This window comes from Blennius ocellaris, assembly GCF_963422515.1.
Source record: "Blennius ocellaris genome assembly, chromosome: 2".
In the NCBI taxonomy this organism is placed as follows: Eukaryota; Metazoa; Chordata; class Actinopteri; order Blenniiformes; family Blenniidae; genus Blennius; species Blennius ocellaris.
Genome location: NC_137651.1, coordinates 16,250,983 through 16,275,112, shown reverse-complemented (window position 1 = coordinate 16,275,112; position 24,130 = coordinate 16,250,983). Strand labels below are relative to the sequence as shown.

At 39.5% G+C, this 24,130-nt stretch overlaps 2 protein-coding genes across 2 annotated transcripts; one reads left to right on the top strand and one right to left on the bottom strand.

Moving 5' to 3' along the window:
- The first annotated feature begins 346 nt into the window (after nucleotides 1–346).
- On the top strand, nucleotides 347–9,874 carry tsku (tsukushi small leucine rich proteoglycan homolog). Its single transcript, XM_080503771.1, has 3 exons — nucleotides 347–520; nucleotides 5,981–6,292; nucleotides 7,284–9,874. Exons 2-3 carry the CDS (start codon nucleotides 5,984–5,986, stop codon nucleotides 8,022–8,024), a joined length of 1,050 nt encoding a protein of 349 aa, XP_080359897.1. The 5' UTR covers nucleotides 347–520; nucleotides 5,981–5,983; the 3' UTR covers nucleotides 8,025–9,874.
- An 8,049-nt stretch (nucleotides 9,875–17,923) lies between these two features.
- mmp13b (matrix metallopeptidase 13b) lies at nucleotides 17,924–21,509 on the bottom strand (the record flags this gene model as incomplete). Its single annotated transcript, XM_080503505.1, has 11 exons — nucleotides 17,924–18,449; nucleotides 18,577–18,680; nucleotides 18,967–19,126; nucleotides 19,211–19,344; nucleotides 19,570–19,690; nucleotides 19,783–19,938; nucleotides 20,015–20,140; nucleotides 20,236–20,384; nucleotides 20,489–20,616; nucleotides 21,165–21,275; nucleotides 21,387–21,509. The coding sequence occupies 11 exons, from the start codon at nucleotides 21,507–21,509 to the stop codon at nucleotides 18,349–18,351; spliced, it is 1,413 nt and encodes a 470-aa protein (XP_080359631.1). The 3' UTR covers nucleotides 17,924–18,348.
- Nucleotides 21,510–24,130: the final 2,621 nt, after the last annotated feature.

Genomic DNA, 24,130 nt, shown 5'->3' with positions numbered 1-24,130 from the left:
AAAGTGCACGATAACTCACCGATCTAAGAATTGTTTCACTCATCACTGACAGTAAAATTACATCCCAATAAATAATTGATGACTTTAATTATGGGTGTGGTGTGAAATGATCACAAACTAATATAGATGCCTTATCAACCACGTGTATCACCACGAAAAGGATTGGCACGTCATCATCCTATAATCCTCATACAATCCCCACACCTTTAACGCAGCTACTAAAAGTGAACCGCCCCGGAGTTTGAAATCGTTTTATTTTGACAGTCCCGTACAAGGAAACGCTCACATTCCTGCTGGCTTCATATAAGCGGGGAGTGACGACTCGCCGCAGGAGCCAGACCGGAGTTTTATGGGATGGGAAGAGACGAGCGCGTCCCGGCGCTCCTGATGGTTATTGTGGCGGGGCGGTCACACGCAGGAAGCCGCGGAGCGCACAGCACACACACCGGGAGCCTGGAACATGGGAGCGGTGAAGTGAAAAGCGGCTGAAAACCGGACTGTCTGATCGAAAGGCACCAAAGTAAGTTACATCGAACTTATAGAGGTCTGATGAGGGGGGGGGGGGGGGGGGTGTTTAAAGTGAGCGAACGTTCGGATCAGCCGCTTTCTCGAGTTAGATTCTCACAAGTGTCAGATATTAAAACCTAATGGTAGCTGTTGGTTAGATCAGATTACAAGTCTGGCTCGTGTTGAAGAAACCGCCCCTGGTGTCGCTGGACTGGACTGGACTGGCCGGGGCTCAAGAGGTTCCCGCAGATTGTCCCGCACTGAGGAAACTAAAACTTCATGGTGCGTCCGAAGCGCGCAGCGCCGCGCTGACAGCTCAGAGAGGGGCGGGGTCGCCCGGAAATGTATTTTCGCAGCACTTTAAGCGATAAGCATGTGCTGATTGTTTGGGATATTTTAGCAGCGGAGCTTTCGCACCCCCCCCCCCCCCCCCCCCCCTTTCTCTCTCTCTCTCTCTCTCTCTCTCTCTCTCTCTCGCTCTCTCGCTCTCTCTCAGCGGTTTGCCACGTACGGCTGCAGGAAATTTGATCTGCAGAGGTGCCCGTGTACGACCCGCCTCTGCTGCTGCACTTCCAGGGCCATGCGGCCTCACGCAGATGCAAATCTGTCACAGTCACACTTGGTCAGACTTTATAATGGTATTGGTATGGAAAAGAGACCTTGTGTTTGACACTTAGAAAGATGTAAGCAAAACGTTGTGGGGGTCTAGGATGGCTGGGTTTTCAGAGAGTATAGTACTTTTAAAAGTTTGCCATCAAAAGTTTTCAATTATTGGTAAAGTTTGGTTTTTTTTTTATGAGAAAACTGATGAGATTGATGTGAAATACACTATATTCTATTGATGATTGAAAGACCAAAATCAGGACAAACTAGACCTGCTATAAGAGAATTGCCTTTTAAATTCCTATATTTTGCACTTAAGTGCACTTTTTGGCTCATTCATTCTCTAAAAGACAAGGCTAATTTTTTTATTTTATTTTTATGTCAAACACCTTTATTTGATTTGGTTGTATTTTGTCAGAACAAAAATGATCTTTTAATATCAGATGTGTATACATGTGTTCATGAAGTTGTTTTTTTTTTAATAAAAATTTGCCCTGTCATTGACAAGTGACCTGTCCAGGGTGTATCCTGTCCTCGCCCATAGTAAGCTGGGATTGGCTCCAGCGCTGCCACCCTGAATAGGATGAGCAGTACACAAGATGCATGGATATCAAAATATTTATCCTTAGATTAAAAAAAAAAAAAAAAAAAAAGGCCTGGTAAGAGATCATCACACAATATTATCTTTGAATCAAAGATCAAAGCCTGTCGGAAGGTCAAATCTTATATTTCCTGGAATTTATAATCCTGAAGTAGTCCACCAAGAGCAGGAGCAACATCCATTACAGAACAGGCAGCAATATATATAATCCAAAAGTTATAACTAGTTACCTTGTCGCAAGCAATTTAAGCATTAATGACTGTTGGTGTAAATGTACACACTAACTGAAAAACTGCAGCCAATGAGCAACGGGCTTGTTTTATTTGTAACAAATTTCTGACTTGGTCATAATTGAGTTTTGGACAGAAGTCATCAATTAATATACACATTTTCACAATGAACTTTTACTTCTTTGCTCACAAAAATGAAAGTATATTTGTTTTTTGCTATTCCAGCTCCATGAAGACCAAACTGGGCTATTTGTGGCCCCAAAACTAAACTGGAACTATTGCTCTGCTTCGCTAATTCTCAACTGCCATCAGCGGCCTTTAATCAGCTTCCAACGGTCTGTAAAGAAAGCAAATGATAATGATATTAGTTTAGAGAGGAAAGGAGCTGGGGCTAATTGTGTTGACAATGGGTGATGGCAGGTTACACCCTGGACAGTTTGCTATTCTAACACAATTTAATAACATTAATTAACATCAAAAGTATGTTTTGCTACTGTTTGAAGTAGCGCCTGGACTCAAACCCACAACACGCCATGAGGTGGGATGGATAACTACTTCACCAATGTACAGCCCACAGAATATGAAACAATATTTATCAAAATAGTACAGAGCTCAGAAGATAAACACAATTTTTTACACTAAATGTTCTGACTTGCTGTATTGACCTATAATTTTATTACCTCTACATAACCCTTGTACCTAATTATCTGCCACTAGTGATGTTTTTATAATTCGACGTATTGTCAGACGAGTGTCCGGAGATTCTAATGTGAAGTTTTTCCCAGTGTTAAATAAAAGCAGCAATGACAAAAATGTATTCATCTTTGCCCAAGTGTAGTCATCCCAGAAAGCTTTTGACTCCCTTTAACTCGAAAGTGTCAATCATCGTAATCCACGCAGTGCTATTCTGAAGTGAGTGCTGCCAAGTGCATTTTTTATTAATCACCATGCATGTGTAAATTATTTATTCTCCATCACCAAAGGATTCTCATTGCCACCTAATTGTTTTAAAACTCTTAAGTACCATCACTTTAATTTAAACTCCCTCGCTTTCTCCTCGGTGTCATGCATTATTTGCTTTAAAAGGATTAGCGTGGCACCCATCGTCTAATTACACTTTTTTCAGCCTTCAGCTAGCAGATTAAATTGGGGCAAAGTGGTCTTGGTGACAAAGAACACATCAGAGCACCAGAGGATAGTGAACAAATTGAGGAATAGATGAGGTTTGACATTGATGCAAATGAGTTTGTTAAAAGAGGGGTGAGCTGCATAGATGTTAGGTTATGTACTTTCAGTTTTTTTTCCTATGGCCCAGATGTGCTTCTGATGTTTCAGTTGTTTCTATTAGCAGATGTATTTTGTTAAGAAGAGGCGGCTGCGCCGATATATGTTATGTCACTTTTGCTCTCTGTACTGCACTTTGATCCACTGTGATTGTTTTAAAGTACCTTTATAAATGAAGTTGTTATGGTAGATAAGCTTGTGGCCTAACAAAGTTTTACTGTCAACATTTCTTTATACATAATATATAATGATGATAACACTTTGACAGTTTTGATAAAGTTATATAATACTGTACCCGAGTCATGATTCATGTGCAAAATACCTAAATATAGCCGCGTTATTAGAAGGAGCTTATTGCAAGGGAGCGTCGAAGAGGCAACAGTGAAACCTCTAAAGCTTTCTCAGGACGAACATATGTGATGGGACCCTTGAAAGGGAGAATGAGTGGAGGTGTGATTTCACATGCTTTTGCCAATTGCCCACCCAGAGGTGCTTCACAGCTGATCCGGCCGTTGCCTTTGGGTAATTGCAGTAGTTAAAAGGTGTCTGATTTGAAGACGACGCCAACTGCAGTTCACCGTCCGTCAAGATTTATTGCTGAGAAGTCGAGGGGAACACCTGGTGCGGAAAGTTCACGTTCCTCGCCAAAGCAACAGATGGAGCCAGGGACCCGGGAGGGGAGGAGGGGACTCATGAATGTGGCAGCGAAACCACACCGGGGTGACGAGCTGCTGGAGAACGGCACAATGGGTGTAAAAAGAAAGCATGTGAACACTTGGTTTTTACTGACAGTTTCCCACATTTTCTCCATCGGCATATGGCTTCTTGTGGTTTTCTAACCAGACAGACCTCTCTGAAGCCTGCTGTTTGTGGTTTTGTAGCGGAGACTGAAAAGAACGTTCATCCAATTTTTTTTTAACGACAGACAATAACACGGCTAATATACATATTAAACACAAGAGAGTAGTCTTTACTGTTCATTACAAGCTCAAATAATTATTATCTGTCAAACCCATCGCCCATGTTTGATGTGGTTCAGTGCGTCAGTGGGATTGTGAAGCTTGTGACGCATTCTGTTAAATGTTAGATTCACTAAGTGAAAGATTTGTGTGCTCTGGTTAATTAATAATTATCAGTCTTAAAACTCTCCTGCTCCTGTCTGGTCAAAACCTACTGCAAGATGGTCCTTAGCTTTAGTTGTGCGTGCTCACACGCACAGGCATCCTGTCAAAGTTACAGACTGTTAGCGCTGAACTTTTACACATAATTGGTGCAAAGGTAAGAATAAACAAACAAACAAAAAAAAAAGGAACTCTGCACAGAGGTGAACAGCTTTGACTTGGTGGACTTTAAGCCTCTGTAATCAGCATTCTCATGTTGACCCACAAGTACTATTCAACTATGTCACCTTTTTCTATTACATAAGCAAAGATGAACGCTGTTCACCCGGGTTAGATATTCCTCATACGAGCTGTAATCTGATATATATGTATCTGAAAAGGCGCAGACCCCAAAAGGTTTTGTTTTTGTTTGGTTTTTTTGCAAGAACTCACCAGTTTGCACACGATGGAACAAGCAGGACCCATTTGTTTTTGATTGATAGGATTTTGGTTAGAGTTCCAAAACTAACAAAACTTTGAGCATTCTCTTCTCGAAACACAAATAAGTGACATAGTAAGCGTCCGTCCAATGATTACACTCTTTGGCTCTTGTTGAAAATCTCTCCAGTTTGCCATAATCTAAGATTCTCATTGTAAATTCTCACACAGTTCATCGACAATCACACTGCTGATTGTATCAGAGCTTCCTCCACTGTGTCATACCACCATAACCGCGTTTTTTTTTTTTACCTGTTGCGCAACTTTGAACCTCTGTCCAGTGTGATTTTTATGTCAGTACATATTGCCGTAGCTCATTTTGGCTGAGCTTTATTTACATAGAGGGACTCGGAGCTGACAGCGCTGAAAACAGGTAGCTTTTCTGGTTCAAATAAAATGGTTTTGGGTCAGTGGTTTTTGCTAATGTTTTTATATTGTATGAAATTGTTTATCGTTAATATACATTGTTTTATTCCTTTTGTTTCAGTTATGATGCATTGCTACTTTTTATTGTTAATATTTGTCTTCATTTATTGGTTTTTTGTTCATAACAGAAAATGTGAAAGTCTGTTTTTTAAGATCCTCACTTAAACTGTGTGACAATCCTGAAGAGACAAGCTTGTGCAACATCTGTTCCAGATACAATCATACGGAAATAACTTTTTCTGTGTTTCTGAGTGTGAATGTTGATCAGTGTTTTTTTTTTTTCCTGATTTCTAAGTGGAGCAAAGGTTTAAGATGCACTCCAGTCTTCATTAATACAACCGTCACCGTGCACGCTCTTTCTAGTGAGTTGCCTAAGAAAGTGCAAATGAACTCATTGATCAAAGAAATTAGGTCACACCCGTTGGGAAGCCAAGAGGGAAGGAAATTGGGGCTACTCAAGTTGCACAAATAAAGGCTTAAAGTCTTTTCATGAAGCTTAACAAAAGCTTTGAGGAAGACATTTGAGCAGGAACAGCTCCTCCATTTTTCCCCCCCAAAAAAATCATTAACCAATTTTTTCTTTGAAATTTAATTGCACACGTTGTTTTGATATGATCTAGTGATTGCACTTCAACAGCTTCTAATAAAATGACTTTACTCTAAAATCCCTGTGGCGTCAGTGCAGTTCGTGAGATGTTTATATGTTTACGGTGCATTTGTTTTCTCTCCAGGGCATGATGACACACGCGTTGTTGCTGGGCCTGTCGCTGCTGGCCGCTGTCCAGTCCACCACCGTCAAGAACTGCCACCCTGGCTGCCACTGCGAGGTGGAAAGCTTCGGCCTGTTCGACAGCTTCAGCCTGACCAGGGTGGACTGCAGAGGACTGGGACCCGGAGCCACCATGCCCATCCCCATCCCACTGGACACCGCCCACCTGGACCTGTCTGCTAATGCCATGGGTCCGCTCACTGACGCCATGTTAGCCGGTCCAGGCTACACCACACTTGTCAGCTTGGACCTCAGTAGCAACTACATTACCAAGGTATGTCAGTTAGTTTATGGGTCATTCAATTTATTCTGAAGAAAGACTGCGAAGGGGTTTTTTTAAATAAAGAGTTAGGATTTTCATTTAAGTAAGGCCAAAACGACCTGCTTGCAGCTATTTGAATTACATATGATTAGATAATAATACTGACAATGAACCTCTGCTTGTGTGCTGTTTTCAGCTAAAGCATCCTAGACCCTTCCTTAATAGAACCTCAGTGGAGCCTGAATGTAAAGTACCGTAATGAACCGAGCAGTGATGTTGCAGTTAGTATTACCCAGACTCGTAGATCGCATTAGTATGAAGTTTATTTTGTGTGCAGAAGTTTGTATTTAAAGGCATTTAATGTACCTCATAGTTACATGTTGAGTTTTGCGATGTGTTACATTTTGAAACGCAGAACAAATGTGCGATCAGACAGATTACAATTTTACCCGACTGTTCTGAGAGGAAAATAAAACCAAAAGTAAAAATGAAAATTAATGTTGGGAATAAAAGGAAACTGTTTAAATTGTCATGTGAAAAGTTGAAATATTATTCTATAATTTTCTAATTTGTTGACAACATGACTTGATTTCACTCTTTCTGTTTTTTTTTTTTGTGGTTTTTTTTAGAATTTCTTTTCACAATTCACTTCTTTCTCAAAATACAGAAAAATATCCCTGATATCTCAATTCTATAGTAAGGTTTCCAAGCAAATATTTAATTAATATAAGGTGAAAATGTTCAAGTTTTTAACGTAAATCTTTTCTTCCCTGCTTACATGTGCTTTGAAATACATTTATTTGTCCTCAGGTATGTATATGGTTTCACCAAAAGACCATACTGTTTTTGTAGATAAAAAATATTTGTCATTATGCATTCAGATGGAGAGTATACAGTTTATATAAAGTTGTTTTTCAACGTCTTTTTGTATTTGATCTGATATTCCTGTTATTTGACTTTTGTTTTTATGTTAATCATGATGAATGTGTGTTTTTATATTCAGGTTAGCCCCAGTGCGTTATCCAAGCTGCGGTATTTGGACACTCTGGATCTGAGTCACAACCAGTTGGCGAGCCTTCCCTCGAACTGTTTCTCTGGGCTCCCTCTGGCTGAAGTGGACCTCAGCCACAACAGCTTCCAGGAGTTCGACATGGATGTGTTTGCTACTAAAGTGAATGGTGAACCTGTCAGCGTGGATCTAGCCCACAACCAGCTTTCTTCGGTCACCACCACTTTGCGTGGGAAGGTTTTACACATTCAGACGTTAAATTTGTCGGGGAACCGGCTGTCGAGTGTACCGAAACTGGCTGGACTTCCACTGAGGTACCTCAACTTGGATAGCAATCTTATCACAGACATCAAGGAAGGAGCCTTTGATCAGCTGAAGGACCTGGTTTATTTATCCATCAGTGGCCTCGGTGAACTTCAGCAAATCAACTCTAACAGCTTCAAGGGCCTCCAGAGCCTACAAGTCTTAGATCTCTCAAATAACCCAAAGCTCTTGAGTATCAGCCCCGCAGTGTTCAGAGGACTGGACCTGCTGCAGGAGCTGAATTTGACTGGTTCAGGAGTGACAGCGTTGCCGACGAACATGCTGACCCATCTACCCAGCATTAAGAGCATTACACTGGGACGAGACGTCCACTGTTGGAGAACCAAGAAACAGGGACAGTTTCACCGGCAAATGGGACAGGTTCAACACAACGAGGTGCTGAACTGTAACGTGGAGGGAGTGGTCTTATGAGACTGTGCCTGTGGGAATGGACCACTCTGAACATGTGCCTTATCTGCTTTCTTATCCGAAACACTTTCTCCGTGGTTATACTTTGGATGTCTTACCGGTCTCGCTTCGCCTTCACAAACACTTAACACAATATCCTGCATATCATATCTTAATGAAACACGGTGGCAAAATGTGCAAACGTTTCACAATCTGCCATCTTAACTTGTGGCCTCATTTCCACTGCGCAGTGTGTGCCGGTACGGCACGGTATAGGTTTCCGTGTGTTTCCACTAACAACATTTGTGGATAGTACCGATTAATACCGTACTCGACCATTACCATTTTTCGTAACCCCTCCATTGAGGTAGTCAGCACATCGGTGGGAGGAAGGTTTCCAAGCTGTGTCACAGAGAATAGAGGCTCGTGACTTTGCTCGGACACCTGAGCAGTGATCTGCACTCGTCCCACTTTTACTGTCGCATAATGGCTACAGATTTGGGTCTGGGTACACATTGCTGTACCGTACTGTGCTGGACTGTGCAGTGGAAACAATACTTTGCATTGTATTTCCAGTTCGTTCCTGAATCTAACGTATGAAGTAATGTTTGTACATTCACAGAGGGACCATCTTAGAAGTATTTGCACATTTTATTTTCAGCCCAAGTGTTTTTTGTATGTTTTTATAAATGCACTTAAACATGGCCAAATTGTGTTAAACTGTATTTCCAAATCTACAGATGTTGATGGAATCCGTGCTGAGGGAGTTGTACATATTGACCACTAAGATTTGTTTTGTTTGTTTTTCTTTGTTCGACTTTGAATGTGAGGCTAAATGGTGAAGTGTTTAAAGAAATAGTGTGGCGAGCTTCAAGAGAAGAAGGATACCACTCTCATGTTTGCTTTTTCCAATACGAACCTACAACCAGCAGATTCTTAGCTTAGCACAAACACTAAAATCAGGGGTAGACTGACCATAAAGGTCCCAAAATGTTTAAGTCGTTATCCAGTTGCATTGAGGGCGGTAGTAGTAAGTCATTTTGTCATCTACTCTGGCATGTGACTTATTCATTTTAATGTGTATGTGATCCATACAAGACTGACTTTTACCGGTTTGGATATGACGTAGTATTTTAGGATATGAACATTAGAAGACTGAGTCCATACACAATAGTTGCATGATCCAAGTATGAGAAATGAAGTATGACTTCTACATTTTGTCAAAGTAGTCTACTCCAAACCGGATAAGCTTACTGTGCCCCCTTGTCTTCCAAAAAGATCTGGGTTTCTTTGTAGTACTGTCAAGGTGGAAATGACTTTGCAACCTATGAGTGAGTGTAAAGTTCTATATGCATTATAAAAACAAAATCATTATTTAAATACTTGAAACCTGACATCTTGTTCTCTGTGTTCAGTAGGCTTTCCTTCACATTGACACGTCAATTTCATTTTCAAATCTCTGCGAATGAGCAACTTTTGACACTGTTAAATCAACCCTACATAACGGGAGTAAACAAGCTGTGTCCACATTCAGTTTGAATGGACAAGACGAGATGTTTGGTAGCAAACTGGACCAATGAAGTATGTGGAAACATCACATGTAATGAAGTGATGCATTGAAGCTGTGCTGTTGTGCAAACTTACCTTGGTCGACCTGTGGTGTTTTAGAGACACGCCAAAAAAACTGCACATCATGTTTTGTGACTCGGCAATCCGTAAAGACTTGGGCCTGTTTGGCTATGAGCTTTACAAAGGAAGTCCATCTTTTCTCTGTTGGTTCAAAATCAGAGAAAACCCAGTATGTGTGCGTGTGTAACTATTTTGTGTATACAACTTTTATCATGTGAATTTTATGTATAATAAATTGCCTATTCTAACAATGTGTCATGGCTGACTGCTCTTAATGATATGATCTCAGAATGGTTTGTCAATGCAGTAGAAAAACCTGCTTTGGACACAAAACCACAAGCAGGAAAAGTGTGTATCAGAAGCAGCACTGCATTTACCATTTTGTTAGAAATCCAGTTTGTCAAAGTGGTGACTTCAGTCTATTCACGCGACTGACTCATGGCAGGGTGTGCCTCTCTGCAGGACATGAGGAAAGCTTCCACTCACATCTCTTTGCTCTTTGCTCGACTCAGTAGCACGTTGTGCATAAATCTTTTTGGTCTTTATATCCTTGCCAACTGTTTAGATACATAGACACATGTGTCCATGAAAGGCCTTTCAATAACAAGAAACTCCTAAAAGTGGGGAGGCACAAAAAGCTTTGGCAGGGATGGTGTGCTTCACTGGACTGGTAACCTGCCAAGTAGGTGACTGGAAAGGAGACGAGCAGAGAAAAGAGAAATGGAAAGGAGGAAGGAGGAGGAGGAGTGGGTAACGGACATGGATATCTTGTGTTTGGCAGTGAGTTTTAGTCCTGTGTGAGAGAGAAAACGACACATTGCTTTCTGTGACAACTCCGAAACACCCACGAAACAGACAAAGAAAACACTAAAATCTGAAAGCTCCAAGGTTGCATCATATATTAGTTTTTATAAAGGTCATATCCTGAAATTTAGGATGTGAATGAAGACAAAATTCCTCCCATTACTTTGTGTTTGAGTATCTTTTTTTATTGTATATTCGTCATTTAAGTAAGTTGAAGGTTGCCTTCAGCAGATTGACCTCATTGTACAAAAACACTTCCAGATGTTTCTTTCCCTTTTTTTAAAAAAACTATCTCCTGAAGCGCTGGTATGTTTAAACCAAAGCAGCCATCCATCAGAACCTGACCCAGGCTGCGTTCTGTCATAAATCCTTTCCACAACACACAACGAATCAGGTTAGCATCCACAAATAGGGGGATTTTTCAATCCTACAAATATAGCCCCACACAACCCAGCATAAAATCATGAGTTCAAACTGTTCAACTTGACATCACATGACTATGTATGTGTTTCAGAAGTAGTAAAATCAAGATCTCAATCAGAAAGCTGTGCTGCTCGAAAATCAGATCATGTGTATTTATATGTTCCAGTTGACTCCTGACAATGTGCCTCTGTCCAGACTGTGAAATGCACGACATGTGTGGATAAACAGGGCAAACGTTTTGACATGCGATTTGTAGGATACACAGTGTCGTGCAAGTCAAAGATGATTCAAACTTGATTACAGTTACTATCAACATCTTTAAAAAGAGTTTCATTAGGAAATATTTGAGCTTTGAGCTTTTTATTTAATGTCTTCTCAGACTGTTTTAGTAATGTACACCTATTGTATTATTGAGGCTTCTTGGTGACACATTTAGCTGGGCTGTCAGCAATGTGTGTCAGTGTGTTCATTAGTTACTTGGAGTCAGAAGAACTATAAACAGGTGTTAGGTGTTATAAAAGAAACCGAATTGTGAACTGATGACAATGACCAAATCTGCAATAGCAGCTAAACTACACACAAGCAGTCATCAGAAGATATTTTAATCAAGGAAAGTAATTGTTTATGTAATGCTACGAATACATCTCAGGTACCATGGATACAGTCAAATAAGAGCGTTTTTTTAGTTACACCATGCACACTAAGACAACAGTTGCAGCCACAGCTAACACCCATAAAACAGAAAGAACACTTAACTGATCCTCTTTGGAAAGTTACTTCTGTGTTTGTAACCCATCCTATCAATAGTTAACCTTAACTGCACATACATTTTGCTGCCACAGTCATAATCTGTCAGTGAAGGGAACCTGCAAGGGATGTAGTTCTACATGTCAAGCTTGTACATGTAATAACTGAGTTTTTATGCAATATTGTCTCACTATGCATTATCTTACCTCCGCCTTGAACTCTGACCTTAAACAGGACAAGATATTGAAGTATCACAGAAAATGATGACAAATGGTTGACAAACCTTCTTCTAAAGGAGATAAATAAGCTGACATGTCCAAACAGGTTTTTATCTCGGTGTCTTGTTCTTGTGGTTTAAAGCAGTGGTTTTCAAAATGTAGAGCAGGTCTCCCTTAGGAACTTCAAGGGAGGCACAGCAGCAGGAAAAATCTCGGGGTCAAGGGCATGCCTTCACTCAGCATAGTTATTTATTTATTTATTTACTTTAAACACACATTCTTTTCAAGTGAGGTTATTGTAAGTGTAATAGAAACAAATGTAATGTAAAATAAGCTTTAGTGCAAAAGAATTTGACTATTTGTTTGATCATTCCATCAATTCATCATTCAAACTTTATTTACAATGCACTTTCCATATCAAATCCATGACGAGGTGCTTTACAGAGGACAACAACAACAACAATAATAATAATAATAACAATAATAATAATAATACTTTTTTCCAGTATTGTACAGCATCATACAATGCCAGATCTTGAAAGTTTTCTTATTGTGTCCAACCATAGCTAGCAACATGATTAATCTTCACCCCTGAAAACAGCTCATTTGAACAAGCTGTTTAAGAGACGTGAGCCATGTGAGGATAAAAAACCCCAACCCAAATCAAAGGTAATGACTTGTTTCTCTGCAGACGTCTGGCTGTGAGACATAATTACCTCAAAGAGGGGAAGCTTTGGACTGTGCATAATTAATCCAGGCAAGCAGAACCGGGGTGTCTTCATTAAGTGCCCTGTTCTTGCTTGAACAAATATCAAACAAATGTAAGTTGACCTTCCCGGGATAGATCCTCGGGAGAATCAAGTCATCCAAGCAGCTAATTCACTTTGCTTCAACAATGAACCCGCACTGCTCCGAACACTTCAGGGTTTTGCTTTTCCATCCTAGGAGAGGTTGTGAAATCCAAGAATATGTGTAAGAGGCCCTGTTTTCCAAACTTTCTGTTACTGTAACATTTACAGATTTAAAATTTTCATCTGGCAACAGTAATACAGACATATCGATGCTCTGAATATGCGCTTTCGCTTGGCGAGCTGCTGTTAACAATAGACACCAAGGCACTGTGTCAGCTCAGCACAGGGGTTTTGTTTTTCAGACAAACAAAAGACCAGCACAACTTGTCACAGGCCACAAAAGGATGCTTGTTTCTCTAAAAGCCACTGGAGTGATTGAAGAGTGTGTTGCATGATGATGCAAATAAGAATAGTTTTGAAACACATGTAGCTATAGTTAAGGCACATATGATGATTTGAAGACATGACTCCGGAATATTCTCAACCCCCAAACCTGGTGAAGCAGAAAAGGAGCAATATTCGTTTTCCAAATGACACAACTTGAAAAAGACACGTTCAGCTTCTTTTCTTTTTTTAGTGTTAAACTTACAACAGTTACCAGTTTAACAGTGTGAGTCTGACTCGGTTAAACTGATGATGATATATCCCCTTTTTTTTAATAAATCCATCCAATAAATATGAAAATTCCTGTCCGCAAGACTGTAAACCAGTACATTTTTTTATATTACAACAGTACAAACATTTACAGTAGTACCCCAGTTGTTTTAAAATTGTAATAGCTTTTAATGCTCCCAAACGATTAGTATTCTTGAGTGTATTTGTATATGTGTAAATGTTTTGTGAATATGTGTAAGGGAAAGTGTCTATCTTCCCTTGTTTCTAATTATTGTTTCTCAAGTTTCTTCTGTGATCAAGATCGTGTTGGACACGTGTTTTTGCCCGACAACATTATATTCAGTTACATTCAAAAAGGAACGAAATAAAATCTGCTGCATACACAATGTGATCCAGAGTCAGTACGGCATGTTCGCTTGCAAATGTGTTATTTAAGCATATTGTAAGCAACTATCATGTTCCCATTTGTATTTCTCATTAAAAGGTTTATTCATAGTGATGAGATACAAAAGTATGATCCTTCAGGATTTGTGAAAGCTATCATATAAGGAGAAAAGAGGCTTTATAGAGCATTTATTTTATGGTTGCTGTCATAATGCCTATTGTTTGTGACATGTATTAAACAGAGAGACCACTTAAAAAGGCCAGGACAAAGGAAAATGGCATCAAGTGGAATTCATTGGGCAAAAGGGCAAAGTACACAACACTGACCAACATCCAAGTTTCAGACGATGGGAGAAAACCGGAGCTCTTCCCGTCAGAAAAAAACACACATGCAAAGGGAAAAGAAAACGTGCAAACTTCACGGACAGACAATCAAAACATGATTAAGCTTTTTGTAATGCACAAAATCAGGCTTTTGAGCTTTTGAAGAACATTGTGTGTGTGTGTGTGTGTGTGTGTGTGTGTGTGTGTGTGTGTGTGTGTGTGTGTGTGTGTGTGTGTGTGTGTGTGTGTGTGTGTGTGTGTGTGTGTGTGTGTGTGTGTGTGTGTGTGTGTGTGAGATGAATCTCTTTAAAAATAAAACATAAGTTTACAGGTCAATTTAATGATTCTGCTGTAAATCAGACTCATCAATGCTTGAAAGTCTTAATAAGCAAAGTGACATTGGAGTCACATTCAAGGCAAGAAAATATTCAGAGAAGCACTCTTTTACAAACAGCACAACCTCTAATCTGTCAGGGAGAAAAGTGGGAGAACAGGCAGGCAAGGCAAGCAACCAGAAGGCAGCAGTAAACAAACACAGCCATGTTGAGTCAAGTTCTTAAGAAGGGAAATAATCTGTGTACACATACAAGCACAGAGAAGTCACTCAGCAAACAAATATGTTCCTCGGCACGAATAAAACGCTGAAATTCTCAACAACCACTTAAATGACAATTCAATCACATTTGAAAAATACAAGCAAAGGCATTTTTGTTGACATTTTCTAAACGTCACTGTGTTGCCTGCTCACTCAAAATTAATCATGGCGGGGTCACAAGTACTCTTGCATCACCTTTCTCACTCTGGTGGTCTGCAGAGGGAGTTTCCCAGAGGAAAATGGATATATAGTGAGACTGCTGCTCCATTCGTCATTCTCCCCTCCATCTGGTTTCTATCAGGAGCTGGGCTGTGAGGGTTTTCCCAGGAGGATACCTAATTTTTTCTTTTCTTTTTTTCCCCCTCTTGTCTTGACTTTTTTATTTGCTGACCTCTTTTATCTGTCTTTATCCTCACTTTTTATGTTTTCATTAAAACCAAAACACTTTCATATTAGTGTGGCATGTGAAATATAGCTATATAAAACAAACATATTGTCAAATCAAGATATGTCAAGGGGAAACCTTAAAATAGAAAATTAATATTGTAGTAGGTGATTTTGTTTCGAATATTCAAACTACAATAATTGTTGTTGATGACCAAACATGAAATGAACAGGGGAGGTTCTGAAGTGCAGCAGCATTTGAACCTTTGACTCATTGGCATTACTGAAGCCAACATCACTTCCCAACCATGGGCATTTTTCCAGTCACCTCACTGCTCATAATTCTTATCTTAGATGTATTGTAACTTTGTTGAAGCATTTCGGTTGATCACGTCACGACAAGCCTTGATGCTTCCAGTAAAAATGTTCTTCTGAGGTTTTCTCAATTTAAATCTCAAATTAAATACGCCATGTTTCAGTCACGAATACACTGTCTATAATACACAAAAGTCACACTATGACAGGACTGCATTTATGTCAGTGAAAAGGTTGAAGAAACAGATTCATTGATCAACTACAACATTGAAATAATGTGTATGCTAACATAAATACTTAGATCTAGAAAAGACAAAACTGAAGCTGTTTGAAGTTTACATTGGGGATACTGACCTCTTACTTCTGCTGCACAAGAGCAAAAAGTGTTTGGATTTTCGAAGTCCCAGCAGGCTACTGGAAAGTGGCATAACTTGCATAGAGTCATTAAAATTCATTAGGGTTTATGATCTTCTCATTTGGCTCCAGCTGAAATCCTTCTGCAGTTTGGACAAGTTGAAAGACCTGGTTATGATAATGACTTCTGACTGAGAAAGAGAGAGAGACAGAGAGAGAGAGAGAGAGAGAGAGAGAGAGAGAGAGAGAGAGAGAGAGAGAGAGAGAGGTGCCCATCCAGTGAATGAAGCGAGATGAAAAGAAGAGGACTTACATGACCTCTGAATCCACATGGGCTAAAAGTATCTGACCATTTTGTGATTCTCAGCTGCATCCCTCGACAAAAGTCAACTAAAAGTTGTGCATTTTGTGCCACCCATTAAGGAGTGGCGACAACATCTAAAGACAAGCGGCTGTCGGCTTCACTTTCCCCAAGGAATGAAAAAGCCTCCAAGTGTGCGAATGAAAGTGAGTGACTGTGAGTGCCTCTTTGCTCCCCACTTAGCTGAATTGGGTCTGCTTGTGTTTTTTTCTACGCTACAAACATTCACCCCTGAACACGGGCTGAAGCAACAAAGTAAAGTTGCAGGAAAAATGGAGGATTTGTGTCCATTTTAAGTGGAGGCCTGGAGTCAATTCTCACAGCACCAGTGGTCGCAGTCTCCCCCAGCCTGTGCCGTCTGCCCGAGGCCAAAACTTCTATTGTTGAATTGTTTTCTTTTTCTTTTTTTAATCCATAATACGCAAACTGGTGAACTGCAGTATTAGTTCTCACACACTCTGGAGCGACTGTGATAATTCGATTTTTAATCCGTCTGATACTGTCACTTTAAAGTGAACCATCTGTGTTTCTGTAAACTTCTCACTGTAGTCAACATTAGCAACCAACACATGGGATTTGAGAGCTGGTGACGCGGCCCGACACCACGCAATACCTCGAAAATGAGCAAATGAGGTGACTGCTTCACTGCACTGTAATTACATCCACATGATTGGGCCTGTGGATTATGCTGCCTGGTTCAGGCTACAGTTTCCTAAACTTCTGCTCGACAAACTGGACACAATTCCTTCATTTCCACGACACATCTCACATAGCCAGACACTCTCCGTTCAGGCTATTAGCTGACATAATGCTGGGGCATTAATAATCTGTCTTCATTGATGTTATAAGTGCTCAATTTATTAGACGTACTCTGTGTTACTAAGTTCAGAGTCCAATCCAGGATTACATTAAGACATTTTGTGCTGTGAAGGCCAACACTTAGGAGAATTTAAATATTTGAACTTGTTTGCAAATACTTATCGTGCTCCAACATCACGTTCAGGATTCTGATCAAATCAGCAGTAAGTTTTCGCCTCGCTATATTGCTCAAACCGTTGACAGGAGCGGGCTCTAGTGGTTCAGTTGTGTAGCTGCATGCTACAATGAAGACGGTTGAAAAATGCTCCTGCTGTTCCATACTAGTACAGGCTCTGTTCTGGTGTATATGTGAAGTCACATCACTTGTAGGTACAACTATACTTGCTTCTGCATTCAGTTTATCATCAAGATGTTTGCCAAATTTACATACTGGCATTTGCCTTTTTTTTGTTTTTAAAAGGACACAAGTCATAAATTAATGAATGAATTTTCGTCTGTACATTCATACATCGTCTATACTGCTTTGTCCAAGTTAGGACTGCCCTCAGCTGACTATGAGGAAAGCCAACGTACACCCTGGAACAGTTCAGTCCATCACGGGTCAGACACAGGGTATGTAGGATGTACCTGTACATCCATACTTAGCAGACAAGTCTTTAAGGTCCTGTATGTTTCACAAGAGTAGTGGCCATTAACCCATCATGATAATGTGATAATTTCTATAAGACTTTCAGGAAACAATACAAATGCTTGGTAAAGGACTTTAAATACATTTTTTTTTTTTTTTGGATGACTACCTTTTAATCATAAACAAATGTGTTCTTACATGTCAGCAAGCAAATGAGAGAAACAATAGTTTTTGTTATGACTTTTGAGGTTTTAAACTCATAGAATCACTTCAGAAACAAATGATCTGTCACTGTTTGGGTCATACTATCAAAAATATAGACTACATTAATTGGCACACAGACCACAGGGAATGCCCATAATTTTCTTCAAAATGTATTTAATGTCATATCTAAACGTTGTTTTTTTTTTTTCAAACACAGACATACAATTCACCAAAAACAAACAAACAAATGAAGAAATTCCCAGTGCTTAAACAAAATGTGATCAAATAATGATCAGGCTCAAATGGCTTTAACATTTCCATTTGCCTGGAGTGAATCTCAAACTGAGAGCAACATAATGAAGGAAGCTGAAATTCTATTTGCTTGTAATATCAAATAGTTCAAATTGCCATTAACGTGGCAGCTACACAAAGTATTACCCTGAATTCCAAAGCTAGTTTTTCCATGTAATGGCATTTCCATTGCATTCATAGAAATTTATTAGAAATTAAGGAAAAATACAGCATCTCTTTAACTTTTATAAATATATAAGTGGACGAGGTTGTCACAATGCAGTCAAGAAGCCTGACATCCTAAAGTTCTTGATGTATTTGTCAAAAGTTTCTATCCAATACACCAGTGTATTATAAATAGGAATAAACATATAGCCAGCTATATTTGAAGAGTCCGGCTCATCAACAGTTGAGAATAGAGTTGGTCCTCAGGATGCGCATGACTTTCCTTGAGTTGTAACTGTACTCGTACTGCATTTGTTCATGGAAGAAGTACAAGTATCCTGCAAGAAAGCAGAGTACAAGGTATCACACTCTGAAGTATACAGGAATAACAAACAAACATAAGAACTACTTTTCAGTGTACCACAACTACAGTTCAAACATGAGCTCAGTTGGATTTTCTATTACCATAATGATAAGCAGCAGCGTCAATTTCATCATCCATTCCAGGAAAGTCATCCTCAATCGATCGTGGGTAGCCACTGTCCATGGTGCCTGTTGCTTCATCATAGCTGGAGTGACAGAAACACAGAAAGCCATGAGGCAAATATGCCTTTTAACCCCCAGAGGAGGAAAACGTACTGAAAAAGGACTTTTAGTTGCATTGTCATTAGTCGACATTGAAGCAATTTTACCTGAATAAAATATAAACCGTTATAATATTCTCAAATAAATAACACAATATATATAATAACTGCATGGTGGTAAGTGATTGTGGATATCAAACAGCTAACATATAAAACAATACATTTATCAGTTGTAGAAATGCAGAACAAACTATTAATTACAATACTGTACCTCCAGTAGTCTTCTTCCGTAAAGAGCAGAGTCTTTCCTGTGTCTGCAATGTGCACCGCAGCGTCAATTTTCCGAACACTCTTGGGCAGACCAAGTTTGTGGATGTACTTTGGATAACCGTCCACAAGGGTGTATCCATTCAAGGCATACATTCGAATCCCTGTTGAAACAACAGAGCAGGCATTTGGCATACATTTACAGCAAGAGTTGTTTAAGAAATGAAAATAATGTGTATGTAACTCACCGCTAAATATGATCACCAGATCCTTCTCTGGGTTCTCGTAAGCTGCATCCACCTTGTTTGGGAGGGAGGGCCATGTGGACTTGATCATGGTCTGCTCAGGCTCTGGCATCTGGGGATGGAGGCGCCAGTAGAATCTGCAACCAGTGTGAGAAAAATGCAACACAAGGAAGTCTGCTGTCATTGCATGGTAATAGATGAATTTATCGAAAATCTTTTGCAATTTTGAAAGAAAACCTTATTCTAGCATGGACTTTAACCGCCACTTTATCACATACTGTATCTATTGTGTCTTAAGATTGTCGGAATGGGTTCAGATTCTTCTGTAAGTATTTTATCTGCACTGACACGTTATAGTGTACCTGTCTTTAAAGATGATGGTTTCTCCCCGGAGCTCGGTAACAGCATCAAAAGTCAACATGGGGTCGCATTTGTTTGGAGCGTCAGGCTTTGGCTTCACTTTCTTTGCATCCGGGTTGGGGCCTGCAGTTGACAATAGAGATTAGTGCACGGTTAATTTCAGATTACAAGTCCTTTTAAAGAAATAACCATATACGTATTTAGTGTCATCCCACCATAGAGAGCTTGAATGCCTTCAATGTCGTCTTCAGCCAGCGGATATCCTGTCGTGTACGCGTAAACGGGGTACATTAGAGCGCCTGGGTCAGTGGAATGGGACATACCGAGGGCGTGACCCAGCTCATGGGCTGCGACTATAAAGAGGTTGTAAGCTGCAAAGAAATATATATAGGAATTATTTGTAGAAATGATCATTTTGCAGTTTGATTACCTTGAGATGATTCTCACCTGATGAATCTTTGGTCCACTCTTCATCCTCATCAAAGTGTGTGTCTCCACCGATGCCTTGGCCAGGAGGGTATGCATGAGCCAGCAGGCCATTAGGTCCATCGAAAGGGTTGTAGTCACCATGCTCTTCAGAGCAGAAGTGAAAGAACTGTTATATACAGTATGAGCTGAGCAAAACAAACACAATGTACGTACCATGATATATAGCTGTCCTTTTGTACCTTTTGATCCAAAGCTGATCATTATATCAGCAATCCCATAGTGCAACTTCTTAAAAGTCAGAGGAGTGACATCAGCCCAGACGTTCAGTGCGGTGCGGATCGCTCTGTCTACATCTGATTTCTTCAGATCTGGTGTGTAATTCAATATCCTGAAACATGAAGGGACACAGGACAAGGAACAGGAGCGAATAAATCACAATGACGTTCAGTCACATGAACACCTTTGATATGATTGTTTCTAATAGGTGCATACCTGAATGTGACATTATTGTTTTGCCACTTGAGGTGTCGAGGGAAGTGATTGTACTCCCCAACATCTGGGACTCCACATCGGGCTTGTTGCATTACCGCCAAAGTGTTGTCGTCCAGATTCCCCGTTACCTTTATGAGCAAATTGGGTGGAGAGAAAACACGTTATGTAGATATCTGTAGGTTTTCAATTGGTAAAGAAACCAGTAGTGTTTGGATCCAGCTATCCATCTCCAAACCGCTTTATCCTGTTGATTGATTCAAACTGACATTTAGAACTAGATCTCTTCATAGGACACTTCTTATCAATTCCAACACTTTCATTTCATTATGAAATGATTCAACAGGAGGTAAAATACATCAATGAGAAGTGACGAGATCTTCTGATCCCACCCAGTAAATTCCACAGTGTGTATATATGTGGCTAAAGTACGGTACAGAATAAATAGTCAAAAGTATTGCTTCAAAGTACATTTTGTTGAAACAAGCTACATCTCACGATACCGGTAAAGCCTTGAATAGCAGATATTCATTTGCTACTTTGTTTTTCTACACAAATGTTTATTTAAACAGAGCTGAAGTTATGAAAACAAACAAAACTTAAATTGTTGTTCAGAGTAAGCTCCAAAAGAAGGAATTCTCTGTGGGATTCAAATATTTGCCAAGATTTTTTTTTTCACCTTGAGGTTGAAGAATCCCTGCATTTCCTTGATCTTTGTTTGAAAGAGACTTGAGGACGTCTGCCTCCCTTGAAGACCAGCAGGAAGACCATAGAAGCGACGAAGGTATTTCTGCATGAAAGGGGAGCAAAACCTTCTTGAACAAATCGCACATGTCTTACTATTGACTGCAACAGCAACTGCAACCTAAAGATCTAAACATTAACTGTGTTTGAGACGTACCTCTGCTAAGTGCCAGTTGTCTTTCTGCCTGGACGACAGAGGGAGGGCTGAGGAGGGAGAGAAGAGCGCCAGCAGCAGGAGCCAAGAGATCATTGTTGTCACCTCTGTGTTCAAACCAGTCATTGACTTACAGAAGCTTTGAGGAGTATTTATAGTGTTAAAGCCCACTTTTTGTTTTTTTCAGAGTCCCTGTGATTCATGTAAAAAAGCACCTAACCACTTCCCCCTTTGTGTGTGGAGAATGTGCTTGTATTTGTGAAACTACATCAGCTGTGGTGTGAGTGCCCTGCTTTGAACTCAGAAGGGCTTTGATAAAAAACATTTTCCCCATTTCCCAAATTATCATGACTCGAAGAGTTGGCCAATAAATTAGTTGAAAATGTCTATGAAGCAAAAGCAATGTTGTTTTGCCGACTTTCCCCCCCGCTTTGGCCACTTTTTCAAGGAATAACATTCATTGGCAGGAAATATTCTGGGGGTTTCTTGAATGGGAAAAGATCTTTGGTCCTTCATCTGAACATCTTTTTTCAGCTGGAAAACCAAAACTAGGCCTCTTTATTTTCTTAAATTGGGAACGCTAGGGAATTATGAACTGAATCTCGTCCCATGACTGTCTGTGTCTTATTTGAGACAGAGCAGACGTGACTAACAAACACACATCCGAAAGAAAGACATGATGAAAATATGACAATAGTTCAACCCACTGTGAGTGCACTCATGCAGGTGAAAATCAAGTTGGTGGCATACAAACTTGCATTGGGTTTGTTGAGTGGTAATGGAAGGCAGTGCTTCTGGATGCAGGTGTTTCCAATTTTAGTATTGACGCAATTCAATGTGAATCAAATTTCCCAAAATTACACAGTGCGTAAATGAGACAATGAGCAACCAAGTTTCCCTTGACTGGATTCACTGAGGAAACATTGTTTATATTCAACACCAGTGTTAGATACGTAGTAATCCCTTCAAACAGGTGAGAATAAATTTCATTTTTATCACAAAAAGTGCTTACTTGTGACCCATTCACTGAATATTTTTATTTATTTATTTTTACTCTTGTTAGGTCACTAAATCTTACTTAGGGAAAATATTTGCAATGAAGACAGATCATTTTATTGGGCTTTACCAAGAACTTGAAAGTGTTTTGTTTTTTTTCTTCATAAAAGGCTGGAAGTCAATGGATTTAAAGTTAATAGATTTTAATATATAATATATTTGGTCAAGATTTATACATTTCTAAATATCTGCAAATGACCTTTTACTTTGCACAAGAATCGATTGATACACAAAGGCTTTAAATGTCGATTGGATTGACTGCAGTTCCTCTAAGTAATAAATTGTATTTATCAGTGTATTATGACTATAGGATGATGCGCTCTAAAGTAACATGTCACAGTAAGATGCAGTACTGCTATGTAATAAATAATGTAGTTACAATTCCAAAAGAAACATATTTGTGAATAATTGTAATTGTTTACTGTAGGGTTACCCAAATATTTTTTTCTCTTAAACTCTAAATACATTTTTTAAAGTTCCGTTACCGTATCAAGAGGTCTGTTGTTGTCTGCATGTTGTTAGTTCATCTCAGCTGTTTGATGACCAATTAACTCAAATACATAAACATATGGACATGTGACATGTCCATTCATTTCAAAAAATAGATTTCACTCTTGTCCCTGTTCAATAAGTAGCCTATTTTTCAGCATGGTGCCCAGTACATGAATAGATTTTTTTCGGGATAGATGGATGTTAATTAGAACAAAGACCTCAAACTGTGACAACATAGCCATGTTGGCTATTTAACTTGAAAGCCAATATATCTTAAGAATTCAGACATAACCAACTCTGCTTTTCGCAAAGACCAAATTAAATGACTTGGGTTCGATTCAAATACCTCATTCAAGTTTGAATCCCTCCTTTGTGCTGCACCCAATGATAACCTTAAAAGCACCACACCTTGAGTGCATTGTCTCTGAAGGTAGACACTTCCAATGAGAGACACTAAAGGTACTTCTGGTCTCTCGGCGCAGGTCAAGACATGCTGCTCATTATGTTTACTCCTTTAGAGTCTGAAAAAAAGACAACAAAGTGTATAATCATTTGCTCCTTGCCCATGAAAGGAATTCTTTAGCGAAACAATTCATTGGGTGAACTCTGTTCAAATCAATCTGTAATATCAAATCATACAAAATCACATAAGCAGAAAACAGTATTTTTATGTTTAAGCATTAAAGAATGTGTTCCATTGGAATTGTTGCCAATCACAAACTAACATCTGGACTATGTACGTCAAATGGAGCTCAAGCTTTGCAGCTAATGGAAGACAGAGCGACAATCAAAATCTGTATCTTTTTTGGAAATGCACATTTGTCGTCTTCCCAACAGCGTGATCATGCACTTCAACATCCCACAGAGACAAATATTTTTAGAGTAACATCAGTGTTTATTTGGTGGCTGACAGAGTGTGTCTGAGTCATGCCAGGGGAAGTTAGCAGGAGGGGATTTTTTTTTTACTGTTATTTTAGTGGTCACTTGCAAGCATACACTTATATGAAAACACAGATCTTGCCATTTTGGGTTGTGACCCACTTTTTGTATTTGAAGAATTCAGAGACCATATGTTGGCATGTAGAATGAGACCCAGATAATAATCTTAGTGGAGAAAAGAAAGAATAATTTTAGATGAATAAAGTAAGCTGTGTTCTCACATTTGGGTAGCGTATTGTCCTACTTCCCCACTCCCTCAG

What these genes read in the sequence shown, in the direction of transcription:
- tsku (XM_080503771.1), top strand. Translation starts at nt 5,984, where the DNA reads ATGATGACACACGCGTTGTTGCTGGGCCTGTCGCTGCTGGCCGCTGTC. An exon ending in GTAGCAACTACATTACCAAG is followed by an intron (nt 6,293 to 7,283) that starts GTATGTCAGTTA and finishes TTTTATATTCAG; the next exon opens with GTTAGCCCCAGTGCGTTATC.